Source organism: Cyprinus carpio, chromosome B6, assembly GCF_018340385.1.
Source record: "Cyprinus carpio isolate SPL01 chromosome B6, ASM1834038v1, whole genome shotgun sequence".
NCBI lineage: Eukaryota > Metazoa > Chordata > Actinopteri > Cypriniformes > Cyprinidae > Cyprinus > Cyprinus carpio.
The window spans coordinates 12,318,250-12,338,194 of NC_056602.1; the positions used below are offsets into that span (position 1 = coordinate 12,318,250).

General features: G+C 41.8%; 1 protein-coding gene across 10 annotated transcripts in view; it reads right to left on the bottom strand.

Annotated features, from left to right (window-relative positions):
* tns1a (tensin 1a) overlaps positions 1 to 19,945 on the bottom strand; it is a 121,779-nt gene that overhangs the window by 42,120 nt on the left and 59,714 nt on the right. For 5 of the 10 annotated variants that reach the window (XM_042725727.1, XM_042725728.1, XM_042725730.1 and 2 more), the window contains exon 3: positions 2,540 to 2,577. The exons of 2 other annotated variants lie outside the window; for them this stretch is intronic. In XM_042725727.1, coding sequence (XP_042581661.1) covers positions 2,540 to 2,577 — 38 coding nt within the window. Of the gene's footprint in view, positions 1 to 2,539; positions 2,578 to 4,084; positions 4,240 to 19,945 lie in introns of all 10 variants that reach the window. 3 more of the 10 variants (XM_042725733.1, XM_042725732.1, XM_042725729.1) reach the window with 3 other exon arrangements.

Below are 19,945 nucleotides of genomic sequence, written 5' to 3' on the forward strand. Positions count from 1 at the left end.
TATAAAGCATTTTAAGCGTGTAACTTTACTTTGAGCATGTCAGTCAGCATTAGCGTAACACCCACAGGATAACGCAAAGACATCTCTGCCAAAATTTTGTCCCCATGTGTACAGAGATTAGAATATAAAGCTTACAAAATGTTTTTTGTATATTAGCGGTACGACCCAGAATCTGCCCCACCGAAATTTACGGCCAGGAGCCGCTACTGCAAACAAATACATAAAACTAGCACTAATAAATTAAAAGTTCATTATGTTCATCTATGTACTGCCTCTAGCAGGTGAAATGTGACAGCTGTTTCAATTGTCAATCGATGGGTTTAACTATAGGGCTTTTATCACTGAAAATATGTAATTTTTGGTCATTCTAAACCACAGGTTATACACTGCTCATCCTTAAACCATGGATTAAAGTTCTCATTTCAATATCAGAAGTACTGTATCAGCAACCATGATTGAATATCTGATTGCGTTAATACTGTCAGAAACACACAAAGATATACTGTATTATTTTACAGATATTTTCAGTTTTTTTAACATTACGTGTAAATGTCATGAAAATACAGAAAAAAACTTTTATTAAAAACATTAACCATAAAATAAAAGTAATAATCTGTAAAATTCATATAATGAGAAATTATAGGCTTTTTTACAGGATTATTATTTTGTTTAATTGGCTTGAATGTTAAATTACATTAAATTCTATGTAAAAAGACAAGAAAATTCACATATTTAAAATTAAGACAACTATGTGTTTTTTTTACTGTGAAACCTTAAATTTAAGGTAAATGCATGTAAAAAAACAATCGTAAAAAAACGGTAAAAAGTCTGGCAGCAAAGTTGCCAAACACTTACCGTCAAATTACAGTAAAAAACCTTAAGTTATTCTACGGAATAATTCTGTTTTTTAAATACAGATATTTACTGTAAACATTTTCTGTATTTTTACCGTTCCACTGCTAAAGAATGAAAAGAAAATCTCATTAAAAAATGCCTGTAGAATGTTAAACAAATGAATAAATCTGCATATAAACTGGAGATTATTGTAGAAATACCTTAAAATTATACAATTAATTAAAGTCTTCTGTTATTGAACCCCCCTTGGGCTTTCAGTGTGGCGTGGCATGGAGGCAATCAGCCTGTGGCACTGCTGATGTGTATGGAGGCCCAGGATGCTTCGATAGCGGCCTTAAGCTCATCCAGAGTGTTTGGTCTTGCGTCTCTCAACTTTCTCTTCACAATAATCCCACAGATTCTCTATGGGGTTCAGGTCAGGAGAGTTGGCAGGCCAATCGAGCACAGTAATAACCTGGTCAGTTAAACCATTTACCAGTGGTTTTGGCACTGTGAGCAGGTGCCCAGGTCGTGCTGAAAAACGAAATTCTTCATCTCCATAAGCTTTTCAGCAGATGGAAGCATGAAGTGGCTCCCCAAAATCTCCTGATAGCTAGCTGCATTGACCCTGCCCTTGATAAAACACAGTGGACCAACACCAGCAGCTGACATGGCACCCACCAAGACCATCACTGACTGGGGTACTTTGACACTGGACTTCAGGCATTTTGGCATTTCCTTCTCTCCCAGTCTTCCTCCAGACTCTGGCACCTTGATTTTCCGAATGACATGCAAAATTTGCTTTCATCCGAAAAAAGTACTTTGGACCACTTGAGCAACAGCCCAGTGCTGCTTCTCTGTAGACCCAGGTCAGGCGCTTCTGCCGCTGTTTCTGGTTTCAAAAGCACACGCCTGTGCACGGTGGCTCTGGATGGTGTCTACTCCAGACTCATCCACCTGCTTTCCGCAGGTCCCCCAAGGTGCTGGAATCGTGGCCTTCTCCACACAATCTTCCTCAGGGTTCGGTCACCTCGTTCTCGTTGTGCAGCGTTTTTTGCCACACGTTTTCGTTCCCACAGACTTCCCACTGAGGTGCCTTGATAAACAGCACTCTGGGAACAGCCTATTCGTTCAGAAATTTCTTTTGTGTCTTACCCTCTCGCTTGAGGGTGTCAACTGATGGCCTTCTGGGTTAACCTCTTACCCATGATTGCGGTTTTGAGTAATGAACCAGGCTGGGAGTTTTTAAAAGCCTCACGGAATCTTTTGCAGGTGGTTAATAGTTAATTAGTTTGATTCAGAGATGATTAGGTTAATAGCTCGGTTAGAGAACCTTTTCATGATATGCTAATTTTTTGAGATAGGAATTTTGGGTTTTCATGAGCTGTATGCCAAAATCATCCAGTATTAAAACAATAAAAGACCTGAAATATTTCAGTTGGTGTGCAATGAATCTAAAATATATGAAAGATTAATTTTTATCATTACATTATGGAAAATAATGAACTTTTTCACAATATGCTAATTTTTTGAGAAGGACCTGTAGAAAATCCTTCATGTCAAAATCTAGCATGATACACAGCTAGACAGAGAACAATAAGATATCCTTCTGTGATATTTCTCTTAGAAAGAAAGAAAGAAAGAAAGAAAGAAAGAAAAAAAGAAAGAAAGAAAGAAAGAAAAGGGTAAAAAATCCATGATTTACCTTTACCTCACATTTCTTATGGCAGGACAACTTGCACTCTGCAGGAAAAGGAAGAAAATGCATTAAATGTAATCATAGAACTGTTAAATTCAATGTTAAATAAACAGCCATTTATTATTACTGTACCAATCCACTCTATAAAAGGTCTTTGTAAGCATAATCTGATCTATGTGTTGTAGAAGCCAGGTGTTAGTACCCATGGCTAATTTGTCTTTGCCCACTGTTTGCCCTGAGTACAAATATCCTATTACTTCTATTTACACTTTATGTGAATAGCATGTCACTGTTTGTACTTAATGTAAACAAGATGCTTTTTGTTGCTATGTATGTTTGGTGCAAACAGTATCTACCACTATTTAGACTGTAATACTATTTACAGTGTAAATAGCATGTCCCTTGCAAAAACATTTCTTTGCGGCTAACTTATTGTTAATTTGCGGCAAATTTGCAGCAACCTAAAAGCAGTGAGTTTCTCTGAAGTGAGGCACTTCATAACAAAATATATAAATGACAAAAAAATATGAAAATAGCATGAAATTTATGTCATGTCAATAAGTTCTGCTAATGTGACAGTTCTTCAGATCTACATGAATCATGTGTGTTTTTTTTTCAAAACAGCAAATTTGTTAAAAAACATCTATCTATCTATCTATCTATCTATCTATCTATCTATCTATCTATCTATCTATCTATCTATCTATCTATAATTGGTAAATATGAACATAGGAGTCTGTAAAATTAAATCCGCATTGTTAATCCAATTGATCTTTTATTTAAATAATTCACAAAACCTAACCTTTCATTGAGGTAAAACAAATGAAAATGGGAGGAAATCTCATTATAAAATAAATATTTTTCTCTAATACACACTGGCCACAATTAACCCTTTTATTCAATATTTTTGCAACATCCTTTTCCCAAGATAACAACAGAGTCTTTTCCCATAATGCCTGATGCGTTTGCAGAACACCTGACAAAATATCAAAGAGCACTCCAGATGCTTCAGTTCCCAAGTCCATGTTGATACACTCTTTTGTTGATTGAAAATATGATTGGGAATATACTTCAAAGATATTTTACTTGATAATACTTGATGATTTACTTGATGATAATTTCTAGGGGTACCAATAATTGTGGCCAACAATTGTGGAATACATTTATTTCATAATGTTATCCCCTTTCCACTTTCATTTGTTTTATTTGTTGAAAGGTTAGATTTTTGTGATTAAAAAATAAAAAAATAAAAAATAAATATCAAAAGGATAAACAATACAGACTGTCACAGCCTTCTTTGATCATATTTACCAAAGGTGCCAATATTTCTGACCATGACTGAATCTATCAGTTAACACTTGAATCTTACTTAATCTGTGTCCATTTTTCTTTCCTATACTTTATATTTACTTTGAGGAAGTAGTGAGGTTTTCATTTCAATGTCTGTAAATATGCTGTCTGTTGATGATGTTAGATGTGATTAGATGAATATCCATGCTCATGTTCTGTATCAGCTGTATATATAGATCGTTTAGAAACTCATTTATTTACCAGTTGATCCTGAAAGAGAATGAAGCCTGCCCCTGATACTGAAGTCATTGGCAGTCTTAAAAACATGGCTTGTAACAACTCTTGAGTGGTTCCAGCATGAAGGCCCAGGCTTCACCATTCACAAACTCATGGAGGGACTTTAAGAATCATGTGATCTGTATGGCAAGACATCAACAGCATTTACATTAAAATTAATAAAGTCTGAGCAATGAAATGAATAACACATGCTTAATGTTCTGTCACCCCATGATGCAGTTTAGTTTCACTCTCTTTTTCAATTCATTTTCAGATCATCTGAAAATGAAATGTGCAGATTTCAACAAAGAAGTGAACTTATACCTGTAGGGGAGTAGTCATGCTTAATAGGATAAGTGAATAGAAAATAAGTAAATGGGTGAATTTATATAATTTAATGGTTAAGGATAAAATGATATTGCTTTTTATTTAAATATTCATAATATTTAATATTGATTAATATATATATATATATATATATATATATATATATATATATATATATATTGTTCAGTTGATTTTGTTAGATCAAATATCTTCAAATATCTAAACTGAGTTGTCATGTTGATAAATATTTTTAGACATAATGCTTGATTTTGTGTTGGACTGTATTAGAATATGTATTCATGTCAAGAGATAACTGAAGGTTTGGATATATAAAACAATGACACACACACACACACACACACACACACACACACACACACAAAAAAAAAAAAACCTTGAATTTGCACCAAAAAGTAGAAGCACCTGTATTGCTTTCATGTTCACCACAGACTTGCCACAATTGTCTGCCACAAATTTGCTGCAAACTTTTAGCCACAAAGCTCATTTGCATGTGAAATTATAAATTTGTGGCAATGTTCACTATAAGTTTACCACAAGAATTTGCCAGACACTATATTTTTGCAAGGGATAGCTTCACATCCTGACTGAGAGACAAAGAGAGAGCAAAAGACTGAAGTCGCTAGATCAGAAAGATTAAGTTTAATGTGTGAAAACAATGAAGTCAAGCTGTTAAGCAAGGGAAAGAAGATGGCTAGCATGGTAGGCAGTATGATGGTATTCAACAGTCAGTCAAATAAATATTAGTGTTGTAGCAAGATGGAAATCAATTTTGTTTAGTTAGAGTTAAGATGTAGAGTATAAGGATAAATATGTTTGGTCCAGAAAAAAAAAAAAAGATTCTGAAGAAATCAAAACAGGGCTGCAATAATGGAGACAAATCAATAAAAATGCACTTAGAGAGGCTAGTCTGTATAATAAGCAATGGCCACACTGAGCACAAGTTTATTTTAAGAAACAGAACAACGAAGACAGCAAACAAAAATGTGAGGGATTTGCAGGCCCAACATGCAGAGTTTCTATGTCCATGCCCATGAAGGTGTTCAAATGGTGGTACAACCAGGCCTGAGCTATAAGCAAAGAAGGGATTAACAAAAAGCATGTTACAGATGTAGAGGTGAGCAGTAGAAGTGAGGGTGTCATTAAATAAGGAAAAAAATGGCATGTGTTAAAAAAAGGACACATGCTGAAGGTATGCATGTATAAATTATCAACAGGGGACACTACAACGGGGTATCAGTGTACACGACAGACAAACAAGGAAAGTGCAAAGAGCACATCTCATACCAAGGAAACAGCAAAAGACTCATGGATGAAGTGAGGAGCATAAGTTGCTCATAACATATATTAATTCCTTGTGATGCCGAAACTTAGGAACTCTCATAACACACATGCCATTCAACAAAACAATAAACATTCTAATCTGACAGGAAGATCTGGGAGAAAGACCATTTGCTCATCTGTCTCTTCACCCATTCTTAGGCCCCCTCCTATCCCCCTGGGCATGACATAGTAGTGTCAAGAACTCAAGTTGTCAGACTTTCAAACTGCATTTATTATATCTTAAGAATTCTTTATCTTAACCCCTTCATGCTTGGTATCGTTTTAGAGGTATTTGTGCAATTGGTCTCAATTTCACAGTAGTCACTCATATTATGAGAAAGACTGAAAACTTCTGTAGAATTCTGTTCTGCTGAGGAGGAGTTGTGTCCCCCTTTAGGGTCTGTGAGAATGTTTATCTATCTCCAGCCAGGTGCGACCCTGGGTCATGAGAACCTAACAAACCAAAATGTCTTTTATGTTTTTACAAATGATTTGGAGATTTCTTTGTTTCTGGTCTGAGTATATAAGAGAAGTGCCATTATTGTCATTTGGGATGTGAATCTGGAGCTCTGCACTAGAGCTCACATACTGCTGTGTGTCTCTCTGCTGTCAGGAATGCATTTTATTTTTATTCAAAAGTGTAACTGTGTTAAACATTGTGCCCATAGAACACACTGTATAGTTGTTTATGCTACTACATGTGCACATAGGCTAGTTAAGTTTATTCTCTAAAACACATGATTACTTTGCTGTAAGTGTTCTATGAAATACTTAAGTAAAAGGTTATAAATTCTATGCATTTTAGACCGTGTGTCTTTTTGTTAAATTAGGATAACTGTTACATTTGTGACTACGTTAAATTAGTTTGTCTCTTACGTGGATCACTTGGCTATTCCTCATAAAGCTACAGTATCTATGTATAGGAGCAGGGTTGCCACGTGGTTACAGTGTGTTTCACAGTTGCATTATCCTTTCTAAATTGGCTTCTAACGGTTTCATTATGTAACTGGCATGATACAAGTTTACCTGACTAATAATAAAATGTTATATTTTATTTATTCAGAACTCTCCTGAAATCATTATGACTAGTAAACTGTGAGGAGGCTTTTTTTTTACCGCAAATCTACGGCCAGGATAGGTCAAACTGAAGGCTCTTGAATGATCCCAGCCAGCATTGATATGTGGGCCCCATATGGTTTATACCTGGGCAGCATGGGATCTATGTGGGTATGGGCTGAAGATGGGCAATTTATGTGGGTACCATGTGTGTTTCGAAATGTGGGTCCCAAATAGGTTTGAACATATGGGGCTTTCATGGGCTCTATGTAGGCATGGGCTGAAGATGGGTAATTTATGTGGGTCCCATGTGTGTTTCACAATGTGGGTCCCATATAGGTTTGAACATATGGTACCTTCGTGGGATCTATGTGGGCAAAATGATTTCAAACTTAAAATACATCTTTACACCTTTAAACTTTAAACTAAGTCACTTTTTAAACAATGAATATAACAGTTTAATATTTTATGGATCTAATCAAAATAACTACTTTTTAAATAAAAATGTGTGAATTATCAATATTACACTGTTACCCTGCCTATGCATTTATCAAAATGTATTTTTCTTTTACTGCACACATTACTGCGGCAGCACGGCAGGAGAAACTACTTTTTAACAGTTCACAGAGGAAGAGTCGGAGCGAAAATAAGCAGGTACAATGCATATTTTCTAGAAATTATTTAATTATCCTAGGTTTCAAGTATTGGGAACATTGTTTTAACTGTTTAAATTACCTTTAAAATAATGTAGCCTTTAAAATAATGATTTTTTTTTTTCTGACCACGTAATCACTAAAAATGTCTGTAAGGCTTAAAGCATGTCGTTTTTGATGACGGTAAGGTGTAGTTTTGCTTTTGCCTGCCATTAATGAAGTAGGATTCTCAGTTGTTATTAATTTTTATGCTTTACTGATGCATTTTGTGGCCGTCACCTGAGTGGAAACTGAATTTCCACACAATTTATGATAATAACCGCGTTTGAATGGCAACATTTTTAAGGTATCTGACATAACTTGCTCCTAAAAGTGGCAGGTGGGGTGGATTTCAAACCGTTTTGAGACCACCATTCTTTAGGCTTTTCATGTTCAAAAACGAGCTCTTGAGGGAGTTGTAAGGGAGGGCACTGGCGCAGCCTCCGTGTTGCCAGATTCAGCTATTATACGCTTTTTTAGACTTGTCTTTTCCACTTAATTTGACATTTAGAAAGTTAATACAGTGGGAAGTTGCAATTTAGGTTTAGCAATATCTTTGTATTATCTTAATTGCAAAAGATTTGACATCATTTCTGTTTATTTTTATTTATTTTTTTGGTTTTTGGTTAGTTTAAAAACCAATATCTAGCAACACTGCATCTTAAACTGACAGTAATCAAAAAACCCACGGTCAGGTTATTGCTGACGGGAAACACATTCGGTCAGAAACGTTATCAATGTTGCCAAAACAGTAGCATTTAACACTAGTACACAGATCTGTACAACAGGTTAGAATGAAATGAAATACGGAAACACTAACCATGAAGAAGTCTATTCTATGTCATTCAGTATAGTAGTTAAATTTTCACAATTCATAAGAGCACTAGACAATGTTATCAGCTATATAGCAATGGTTATTAATAAAAACTATAATAGTAATATGTATTGTTGCATGAACAATAAACAGCTGATAAAATTATTCACCCCTAAAGTATTAACAAATTTTGATTATATTTTGTTTATAGTGTATATAATGAGAGTTGTATTTGTAGGGGTCCCCCACCCCCCAGACCTCACAGATTTTCAAAGCCTCCATTTTACATGTACTTATTATAAAAATGTGCATTCATTTAGTTCACCCAAAATGAAAATGTTCATCATATACTTCAGCACAAACCCACACAAAATTCATTCCAGTGGAGGAACAGAAATCTCTTAGATTTTGTTAAAAATATCTTCAATTGTGCTTAGAAGACGAACAAGTTTTATGGGTTTGGGACAACATGAGGGTGAGTAAATGACAGTTGATTTTGTTGAACTCGAGCTGCGCCGGTGACGCTTTGGGGAACGCCTCTAGTGTGACGTCTCTGAATCACGTGTGTAATCAGTCCAATGGATGGGCGAGACGTCATAGGCGGGTGACGTCATAGACCAGGAAGCATAAAAGCACGAGCGGCGAAGCCGGTATCCAGCCTTCTGTCTTCAGCAAGCGCTCTGTGTGTGTGTCAGTTGCTATCTGTTTGTGAGTCTTATTTAGTGTTGTTTGTCCACTGATAAGCTCCTTTTGTCAAAGACTTCAATCAAGAGAAGTCTTGGGCGAGAGCAGGCAGCGTTCAGGCTGTGTGTTTCCCTGCCCGCAAAGAAAAAGGGTAGGGACACACGCAGTTTGTGTGTTGTCTGCTTGAGAGTGAAGCGCGCAGAATCAGTTCTCGAGGGAGTTGACGGCTGCGATGCAAGCATTTTGCTTCACTCTCAGAAGGCTCTCTTTGAGGAGGGAGCCTTCACTGGCGTTTCTCGCAGTGCCAGCCCCGCTTTCGCCGAGGCGGAGCGGTGGTTGCGCTCGCGGGTTTCGCTTCCGGATCCGCTGGAAGGAATGTAGACGGGCAAGTCACTATCTTCTTCCTTAACCACCGGATCCGGCGCCCGCTCTTGGGGTTTCGGAAGCCCGCGTTTGCGGTACTTTCTCCCCGATGAGAGGGGGCGCGACGCTCTTCCTGTCTTTCTCTGAGGAGATTGATGTGAAAGGCGTCGATGAGCTCGCCAGTTGCACAAGCATCAGTTACACAAGCAAGCATATTATTCTGATATTATAATGAGCAGCTTTAATGAGGAGTGGAGCTCGCGCAGTAGGCTCTCGGGGGGCTGATTGTGCTTTTCTCGCTGTTAAGCGCTCCGCTCTCGCCGGGCACGCTCCGAGGAGTGTGTCCGTGCGTGCGATCTCGCGGTTGCGGTCCCGCTGCTGCTGAGGCACGGCGGCGACCGAGATCATGGGAATCGCACATGATCTGGCGAACGGGCTGGAGACGGCTCGTCCTATCTCCACCCGTGTTCACTAGATCTAGAGCTCGTTCTCGAGGTTTGGAAGCCCGCGCTGCGGTTTCTTCCCCCTCTGAGGCAGAGCTCGCTGCTGCATGCTGTTTTTCTCGCTGCTCTCGCCGGGCATGCTCCGAGGAGTGTGTCCGTGCGTGCGATCTCGCGGTTGCGGTCCCGCTGCTGCTGAGGCACGGCGGCGACCGAGATCACGGGAATCGCACATGATCTGGCGAACGGGTTGGAGACGGCTCGACCTATCTCCACCCGTGTTCACTAGATCTAGAGCTCGTTCTCGAGGTTTGGAAGCCCGCGCTGCGGTTTCTTCCTCCTCTGATGCGGAGCTCGCTGCAGCATTCATCTTTCTCTGGGAGATTGATGTTGTTTGTGTGACTGAGTGCAAAAAACAATCAAAAAAAAAAAAAATTGAGTTTTTACTAAATAAAAACCAGGAGCGCGCTGCCCGAGGCAACGTGTATATTTCTTGGTTTCGTTTGATGTGAATTTTTCCAGACCGTGTTTCTCGTCTGGTTATTGACTACATTTAATTCTGAGGAATAAATTGAAATATTTATCTGACTATGACAGTTAGATGTACAGGGGCCCCTGGATTGTAATTTCTCGAGTGAGAACACGGTTTACCTCTCTTCCTCTGAGGAGGTTGAGGCGGTCAGGGGCTGCTGGGCGGAGCAGTCCCAACCCTACTGTGTTCCAGCCCCTCGCGCCGGGGGTGTCACTTCTTGTACTCCGCTGATGCTAGAGTTAGAGTGGCGCTCTCAGGCAGAAGGCTTCTAGTGGAAAGCGGTTCTGCGGACCGTCATTTTCGCTGGAGAGCCTTCGTCATAACGTCCTGACGCATAAGGCTTAGGACTTTTTGAGGGCCAGCTCCCTCTGGGGAAGAGCGTTGTACACCGCATTACACGGTGCCTGTCTCTCCTCGGGGCCCTCAGGAGATCGATCTGCCAACCCTGCCAGTGTTCCAGGGCGCAGCGATCTCCGGCGAGCGCTTCTCTCAGTTACCGCCCGGAAACGTAGCGGTGCTAAGAGGCTCGCGATCTCTCTACGGAGGTCCCTAGAGCAGCTAGTACGGTCGTCCCATGCCGGTCCGCCACTTCAGGGCACCGAGCTAGTGGCTCTAAGAGCACCAGAGGCCAGTCTCGCGAGGCTGGTTCCCCTACGAGGTCACATGGCAGTATGGGAGTCCCTGCCAAGTGTACTTCATGGGGTCCTGCCCCGAGCAGGATCTGGTCTAGTCTTCCTAGCAGACGACGTGGGTCTGAGGACCGTCGTTTTAGGAGACTTCAGCTATGAGTGTCCTGATGCTGTGGCTCAGGACCTCAGAGGGCAGGCCCCTCTGGGGAAGAGCGGTATACACCGCATTACACGGTGCCCGTCTCTCCTCAGTGCCCTCAGGAGATCGATCGGCCAACCCTGCCGGTGTTCCAGGGTGCAGCAGTCTCCGGCGAGCGCTTCTCTCAGTTACCGCCCGGAAACGTAGCGGTGCTAAGAGGCTCGCGACCTCCTGGGAGGTTTCCAGAGCAGCTAGTTCGGCTGTCTCCTGCCGTTGCGCCGCTTCGTGGCACCGAGCTAACTGCTCTGATGACACCAGAGATCAGTCTCGAGAAGCTGATTCCCACTATTTGGCAGCGTGAAAACTACTGCCAAATGTGTCTCAGTGGGTCCTGCACACTGTAGTGAGAGGCCACAGAATCCAGTTCGGTTCTCTTCCGCCTCAATTCAATGGGGACCTTTCCACCTTGGTGGGCCCCGAGCAGGCTCTGGTAATGGAACAGAAGTAGACACTCTCCGAGGACGGAGGCCATTGAGGTGGTCCCTCCTCCCATTGCAGAGTCCGGGTCCTACAGCCGGTACTTCACTATTCCAAGGAAGGATGAGGTGTTGCGTCCTATTTTAGATCTGCATTTTTTGAACCGCTCAGTCAGGGGACTGAAGTTCAGCACGCTTGCACAGACCAAGTCCGAGGACTGGTGTGTCACGATCTATCATAAGTTGCACTTCTCCATCCTTCCTCATTGGAAGTTCCTGAGGTTTGCTTTTGGGGGCAAAAGCCTACCAATACGGTTCTTCCTCTGGCCTTGCACTCTCACCCCACGCTTTCTCAACTCAACCACATCGAAGATTGGTTGATATTAGCTCGATCAGAGTGGTTGGCGGTTCGGCATCGAGATGTCGTTCTCGCTCACATGAAAGAGCTGGGGTTAAGACTTGACGCCAAGAAAAGTGTGCATTCTCCAGTACAGAGAACCACTTATCTGGGCGTGGTGTGGGATTGGACCACGATGCAGGCACGTATGTCACCTGCTCGGATCGAGTCGATCCTCACTCCAGTCGTGAGAGTGAGAGAAGGCCGGTCACTCTCTGTCAAGCAGTCTCGGAGATTGCTGGGTCTGATGGCAGCTGCGTCCAACGTAAATACTATTGGCCTGCTGTACATGAGATCCCTACAGAGGTGGCTCAAGACCAAGGGGTTCTCCCCGAGGGGAAACCCACTTCGCATGCTAAAGGTCACGCAGCGGTGCCTATGTGCCTTGGACATGTGGAGAAAGCCTTGGTTCTTGTCTCAGGGCCCGGTGCTGGGAGCTCCTTGTCGCCGCGTGATGCTAGCGACGGATGCGTCCCTCACCGGCTGGGGTGCGGTCATGAGTGGCCACCCTGCCCGTGGTCTGTGGAGTGGTTGCCATCTGACATGGCATATAAACTGCCTGAAGATGCTGGCCATGCTTCGAGCTCCTGGACCTGAGAGATCATCATGTGTTGGTGCGCACCGACAACACAGCGGTGGTCTCTTACATCAACCACCAAGGAGGTCTGCGCTCACACCGTTTGTACAAACTAGTGTACCAGATCCTTGTGTGGTCCCAGGACGAACTCCTCTTGCTGAGAGCAGTCCACATTCCTGGGCATCTAACTTGGGAACAGACATCCTGTCGAGGCAGGGGCTGAGGCCCGGGGAATGATGACTTCACACTGAGGTGATGAAGCACAGTTGGAGAGGTTTGCCAGACTCGGGTGGATCTGTTTGCAACTCGAGAGACATTGCAGTGTCCCCTCTGGCTTCCTCTGACTCATCCAGCTCCACTGGGGCTGGACGTCATGGTACAGATGTGGCCGAGGCTTTATCTGTACGTTTTCCCCCGATTGCTCTGCTCCCGGGAGTTCTGGAGAGAGTGCGCTGGGACGGAGTCCGGCTGCTGTTAGTAGCCCCGTTCTGGCCGGGCCGGGTATGGCCTGATTTCTCTTTTTGACGGCACTCCTTGGGAGGTTCCCGTCAGGAGAGATCTCCTCTCGCAGGCGGAGGGTGTGCCCCCGCATGGAGCTTAGAGGCTGGAGGTGTGGTCTCTGAGGAGGCACAACTCTTAGCTTCCGGTCTCTTAACCGAGGTTGTTGAGACTGTTCTCCAATCCAGAGCTCCCTCAATGAGGAAACTGTATGTCTTGAAGTGGAAGTTTTCACTTCTTGGTGCGGAGAACGCCAGCTCGACCCAGTTAACTGCCCGGTTGGTACAGTGCTGGAGTTCCTGCAGGCCCTTCTCTCCGCAGGGTTGACCCACTCCACCCTGAAGGTCTACGTGGCGGCCATTGCGACCTACCGCGCCCCTCTCGGTGGCCAGTCAGTGGGCAGACACCCTCTGGTTACACGTTTCCTCTGCGGTGCGCTGAGGCTAAGGCCTCCGGCCAGAAGAAGCTTAGGCTAAGCGGAGGATGCTATCCTGAAGCCTCAAGTCCTCTGATCTCCCCTCTCTTGGGGGTCAAGTCTCACTCCTCTGAAGTTTGGCCATTGGACGGGTTGTCCCGATTACTGTCAGGGCCCTGACTCCTTCTCTTGCTTTAGCTGTGCAGTTTCCCACACTAGGCAGAGATTTGTAAGTCTGGCGGCGTGGGCATTCCGACGCAGCTCGAGTTCCTGAAGAGGAACGTCTAAGGTTACATATGTAACCCTGGTTCCTCGAAGGAACGAGACGCTGCGTCACAGTGCCACACTTCCGGCATCTCTGGCCGGCGCTTGCTTCATCCTTGAGGCTGGATACCGGCTTCGCCGCTCGTGCTTTTATGCTTCCTGGTCTATGACGTCACCTGCCTATGACGTCTCGCCCATCCACTGGACTGATTACACACGTGATTCAGAGACGTCACGCTAGAGGCGTTCCCCAAAGCGTCACCGACGCAGCGTCTCGTTCCTTCGAGGAACCAGGGTTACATATGTAACCTTAGACGTTTTCATTTTGGGGTGATGTAACATTTTAACCCTATAGTAAGTAAAATGTTGTTAATTAACATTACTGAGTAGTTATATGTACACTAGTGATGCGCGGGTCAGGTTTTTTTTCCAACCCGCGGGTCCCGCTTTTATGAAATTATTTGGCCCGCTCCAGCCCGCCCCGCAAATAAAGTCAAATTTCTTTACCCGCCCCAACCCGACCCGCGGGTAATGAGACGACCCGCGCATCGGGGACGTCACGCAAGTTACGTTGCTATGGAGGCTTTCGTATTGTAACCTTATCAAAGAACCTAATAAAGTATGAAAATAGATATTCCAAATATTTAATATAGGCTATAGGGAATTACACGCAACATACATGGATTTTTTTATTTGTTTTTAATGACCCGCCCCGCAAATAAAGTGACAATTTCCGAGGGTTATGAGACGACCCGCGCATCACTGATGTGACAAGGACACTATAAAATAAAATGTAACCAAAGTATGTAGCTGGACAGATGATTATATGTGTAAACTTTTGTTTTTATAGGTAGACTGAAGAAGAATGCAACGACCAAGAATGTGAACCAGAAAGACATAGAAAAGGTCACAGCAGTAGGGCTGTGCGAATAATCGAAATCGAATTGCAATCGTTTGGTTATACTTGAGCACGTCTCCATGAGCGCGCATCTGGCAATATGGACGAGGCTTGACGCACGCGTGCAACCTGTGTCAACTCGCACCTGGCTCCACATTTAAAACAAGTGTAAATGCAGTCTAACTGCTTTACTAATTTCACTTGGATGAAATTAAACATTCAGCACATTTTCCACTTGTTCTTAAAATCCCAAATACTTCAAAATGAATAAATCAGCCTATGTAACTGATTTAATACTTTAATAATTAACTAAAGTAATACAGTTCTTTACACAAAATAAACTAATCTTTCCTGTGAAATTCAGTAATTAAGTAAATTGTGTAAAAGTAGTACTACCATTATAATATTCCCTGCTGAAAACAAACAAACAAACAAACAAACAAACAAACAAAAAAAAACTATAGAACCTCTCCCAAAACACAATAGAAAATGTAATGGATATAAGTAGTGTCTACTGGTATTTGATAGATTCTACTGGTGGGATGTAATTTGGCAGACAGGAAACAATAGACAACAGTAATTCCTATTGGAATAATGATCAAAACACACTACAAAATGGAATTTTGTTATTGTTTTAATGGAAACCATGAGAATTTTGAAACACTATTCACAATATTAAGCTGAAGCTTGACTTTGCAAAATTAAAATCGCAAATCAAATCGCAATATTAGTCAAAAAAATAAATAAATAATTGCAATTAGATATTTTCCCCAAATCGCACAGCCCTACACAGCAAGCTTCAGGACTGTGATCAATTTTGTGTGTGTCCATCCATACAAATTGTGTTGAGACAAAGTATTTTAATACTGTATTGTAAGTTAAACAGAGTTTTTGTGTTTTATGTTGTTGTTTTAAAAGGGTTTCTTAAAAGGGATCATTCACCCAAAATGTAAAAATCTATTCCATCTGTTCTATTGATTTAAACCAAGGGTGTCAAACTCTGGAGGGCCACAGCCCTGCAGTACTTAGCTCCAACTCTAATTAAAAATACCTGATCCAGCTAATCAAATCCTTCAGGTTTATTTGAAAACTAGATGGTATGTGTGTTAGAACAGGGTTGGAACTAAAATCTGCAGGGCTGTGGCCCTCCAGGAGTTTGACACCCCTCTGCTTTAAACCCATGAGACTTTCATTCATCTCTGAAACACAAATGATGTTTTAAATGAAATTAAGAAATTTCTGTCTCTCCATTGAAAGTCTATTCATGACTTTTCAGGCAACTTGAATTAAAAAGCTCTATTTATATGTATTCTTTTTTTATCTTATTATTACTGTTTGAAAGTATCAGAGGTTTGGGTGAACAGACATTCAATGAAGCAACAGAAAATTCCCAGGTTTTTGTTCCCAATGCTGTTGTGTTCCAAAAGTGAATTAATTTTTTTATGGGTTTGGAGTAACATGAGGGTGCATAATGACAAAGTTTTCATTTCTTGACAGTTTTTAGTAATATTTTTAAATATTACATAAGTTTGGTTATGTAAAACCAGCTGTTGGGATAGTATCACCCTGTTTTAAAATAAACTGGTATTGTTGGTGTTTAACATTTTACAGAAACTTGAAGTTTTATTAAAATGTCTGAATTATAATAAACAAATTATAATCAAAGTATTAACAAAGTTTTATAATCAAAGTATTTGATATACTGAACTTTTACATTTTAATTTCTGATTTATTTATTTTTAAATTGCACCTTTCATGTTTTGTGATTTTGTAGATGAATGAACAGTGGAATATTCAAGCAGATGTATATTGTAAGCAGATGTATGATTATGAATTTTGCCCAGTTGGGCCCCACTTAGGGTCTATATGAGATTTATATGGGCTAATTCATACAGGGCCCACATGGAACCCGTGGACAAACCCATCTAGACCCCATGTTTACAGCCCATATGGGGCCGACATTGGCCTCACATTTGCTTTGTTGGCTGGGACATAAGTGGGACAAATATGGGTCTTATGTGTGTTGCCCAGTTGGGCCCCACATTAACCCCAGTCAGGCCCCATATGAGATTCATATGGGCTAATTCAGATGGGGCCCACATGGAACCCATGGAAAAACTATAGTCTATCACTGGTGTTAGCAAGTTGTACGGGAAAAGACTAAGTGAATTACACTTTTTGTCATAAGCAAGCAGTAGGTAGCAGGCAAAACAGGTATTAGTATACCTACATCCTCTGACTAGCATCAGACTGGCGAGTTTGTGATCGTAAGATCCATGTAAGGCCAACGTGAGACTTAAAAGATACATTAGGTCCCCAGTGAACGGATAATTGAAAGTATTGTGAGTCTGGAATAATCAAATATCTAAATTAATACAAAATCGACCTTTGTGATCCATTTTTAATTAGAAATAATTAAATTTAAGGCTAAATTTAGTGATCACTTAAAATTGGAGTCAGATTGAATGTGGAGTTAGACTAAAATTTACCAAACCAAATCCTGATAAATCAGAGGCGCAAGTAAAAGATGCTGTACTCCGCTTTTTTGGGTTAGCAGATGGATTCTTACACCAGTGAACAACTCAGAATGGGCAGCCCCCATAGAATCCATACTAAAGCCTAACAATTGATTTTGACTACATAAAGGCTGCATGTTGACCTGGCCCATATGACCATGAGCACCTCCAGACTCTTGCTACAGTACTGCCAAGACTGCAAAGAGCAGGACTACGACTAAAGCGAGAAGCACATTCAAGGGAATGGAACAGGACACAAGGTGGACACTGCAGGTTTGCATCCAGGGCAAGAGTGAAACAGAATGCACCCATACCTTCCAGTGTCTCACAGAGCTGAAGTTTCTGCCAAAATTTGTCCACAGTCCTGTTCACAAGCTGTTGGGTAAAGAGGCTAAGTGCAAATGGAGTTTTGAACAAGAGGATGCATTTAAGCAGTCAAAAGTAATTAATTAGTCATCAGAATCCTTAGTTCACTATGACCCTCAAAAGAAGGGGATTGAATGAAACCTCACATGGGGATGGGTTAGGGCCAGTTCTTTTACACATGACAGCAGTGCAACACAGGTTTTATGTAATATACATTAAGTCAAGAAAATGCACCTTTAGACAAGAAAGGACTCACTGTTATGTGTGGAGTGCATTATATCCTTAAAGCTGCACTAGTTTGCAGCTTACTAATATTTAGTATGGTAGTTGTTAGGTAATGTATAGAATAAGGCATTAATATGTGCTTTATAACTACTAATAAACAGCCATTGCTAGCAATATGCATGCTAATAAGCAACCAGTTAATAGTGGCAATTGGTCCCTAAACTGAAGTGGTACTTTCAAAACTATATTTAAAATAGAGTAAAATTGCTGAGCTTACTATATGTAGTTGTAGGTATTGTATTAACTTTCTTTTTATTGAGTAAATTTTAATGTTGTTGGTGACACACACTAAGTTGATCACTTGTACCCATGGGCACAGGTGTGTACCTCAAGTCATCAGATTCATATACAAAGAATAACAGAGCTGAAGCACAACTCATGCAATTACCAAAATAATTTTCAAGTTACCATTTTTTTTGCCTTATTTGGCAGGTTACTTTGACTTTTTCACTTTGGAGTGCAGGACGTGTGCTTCCTTTCTTTGAAAAGAAGTGGGGACCACCCTGCTGAAACATGGGGGTCTTTGAGTGAACTAAAGTGAATAGCCTGGCTTTATTATCCCCAGAACCCACTCTGACACTCCGGGGATGGCTTGCCATGCCTTGGCCTGGGACATTAGGGGTTGGATTGGTTCGAGTGCCTGCTTGCTGCAAGTGGACACGGTACTTGTGAGAAATGGAAGAGGAAATCTGCTCTCTTTTTGAAATTGCTTGTTTTAATCTGCCTGCTTTAACAGCAGATCACGACTAGAGTCTGCTGCAGAGCTAGAGCATTTTGGCAGGAAGTGTCGCATGGCTTGGGATGACTTTTGTGCCTCCTTGAAATGCTCAGCGTAGCCTTCGACCGCTGGCCCAAACAGACCAGTGGGGGAGACCAGAGAAGGTAGCCATGCTGGCGAAGAGTTTGGCCTGGAAGACCTGCAGGACTGCCACTGAATGGAGCACTGAGGCCACTTGCCCAGCAGAGGAGTAGACGTGTCCAGCGAGGGTTGAAGTCGTCCTACACAGCTTGGACGGATGGGTGCCCTTTGCCTTCCAGCCGATAGCAGTGGGTGGGCAGAGATGCATGGCAGGGGGGAAGGGGTCGGCAGTCAAGCTCCTCCGGGTCCAAGGCTGCTAATGATATGCTGTCATTCAGCAGCTTGTCAACATTCCCACCGAATGTGACCAGATCTGACTTGAAAGACCTGAAAAGAAAGCTATCTGTAAGTGCAGAGAGGCGAGACTCATGTTCTCACAGTGGGAACAATCCGCTCGTGAGCGCCGATTCCGCGTGGGATTTCTCCAAACAAGAAAAACACTTACGGTGGCTGTCATTAGCATGCAGAGGAGACCTGCACATACCTCAGTAATGACACGGCATTTGAAACAATGCTGCAAATATTTTCTCTTAGAAATTTGCTGTTTATAAGGCTCGCCCGATGGCGGCAGGAGAAGCTGGACCACTGCTGTGCGGCGCTGAAGGAAGCAAAATTAGCAGAGCAGAGAGGTCGCTATTCCACTGCAAAGCATGTCAACGGCAAGCAGGCTCTTCAGTCAGTGGAGATCAGCATAGAATGTCGTCGTCGCTGAAGGAGAAGAAATCTGAATCCTATGGTGAATCTGTCTTATATAGACAGATGGCCCCGGCTATTCTGCCAGGCTTTGGGGGGCTTTGTGGCCATAGGTTTGAACCAATGGCTTCAGTTCAGGAGGAAAAATTACTTTTTCCCATAGCAGATCTCTTAGCAGATGCAGTACAAGTGAAGTATTGATAGGGAACTTTTGTATCACACTTTCACAATTTTTGAAAATTAATGAAAATACATTTAGTAGGAACATTAAAAAACAGAGCAACTACAGCTCTATTTGGTAATAGAGTAATCCATCTGACCACAACAGGACTATGACAAGCATGTTACTTGGATGCAAGCTGTGATGCTCTTTGGATTTCAAACATCCAGACTTGACATTAAAAGTCAGAAAAAAAAGGAAACATCACAATGACAAAAGACCAAGGTGTGCAGTTTCATTGATGGAGATCAGTATCTGAGACTTCCCTGAATAAGACTGCTGGGCGTGATGAGGTAAGAAAGTCACAGAAAACACCTGAAAAATTATGCACAGTAAACTGACCAGAGAAAATGATTGATCATGTA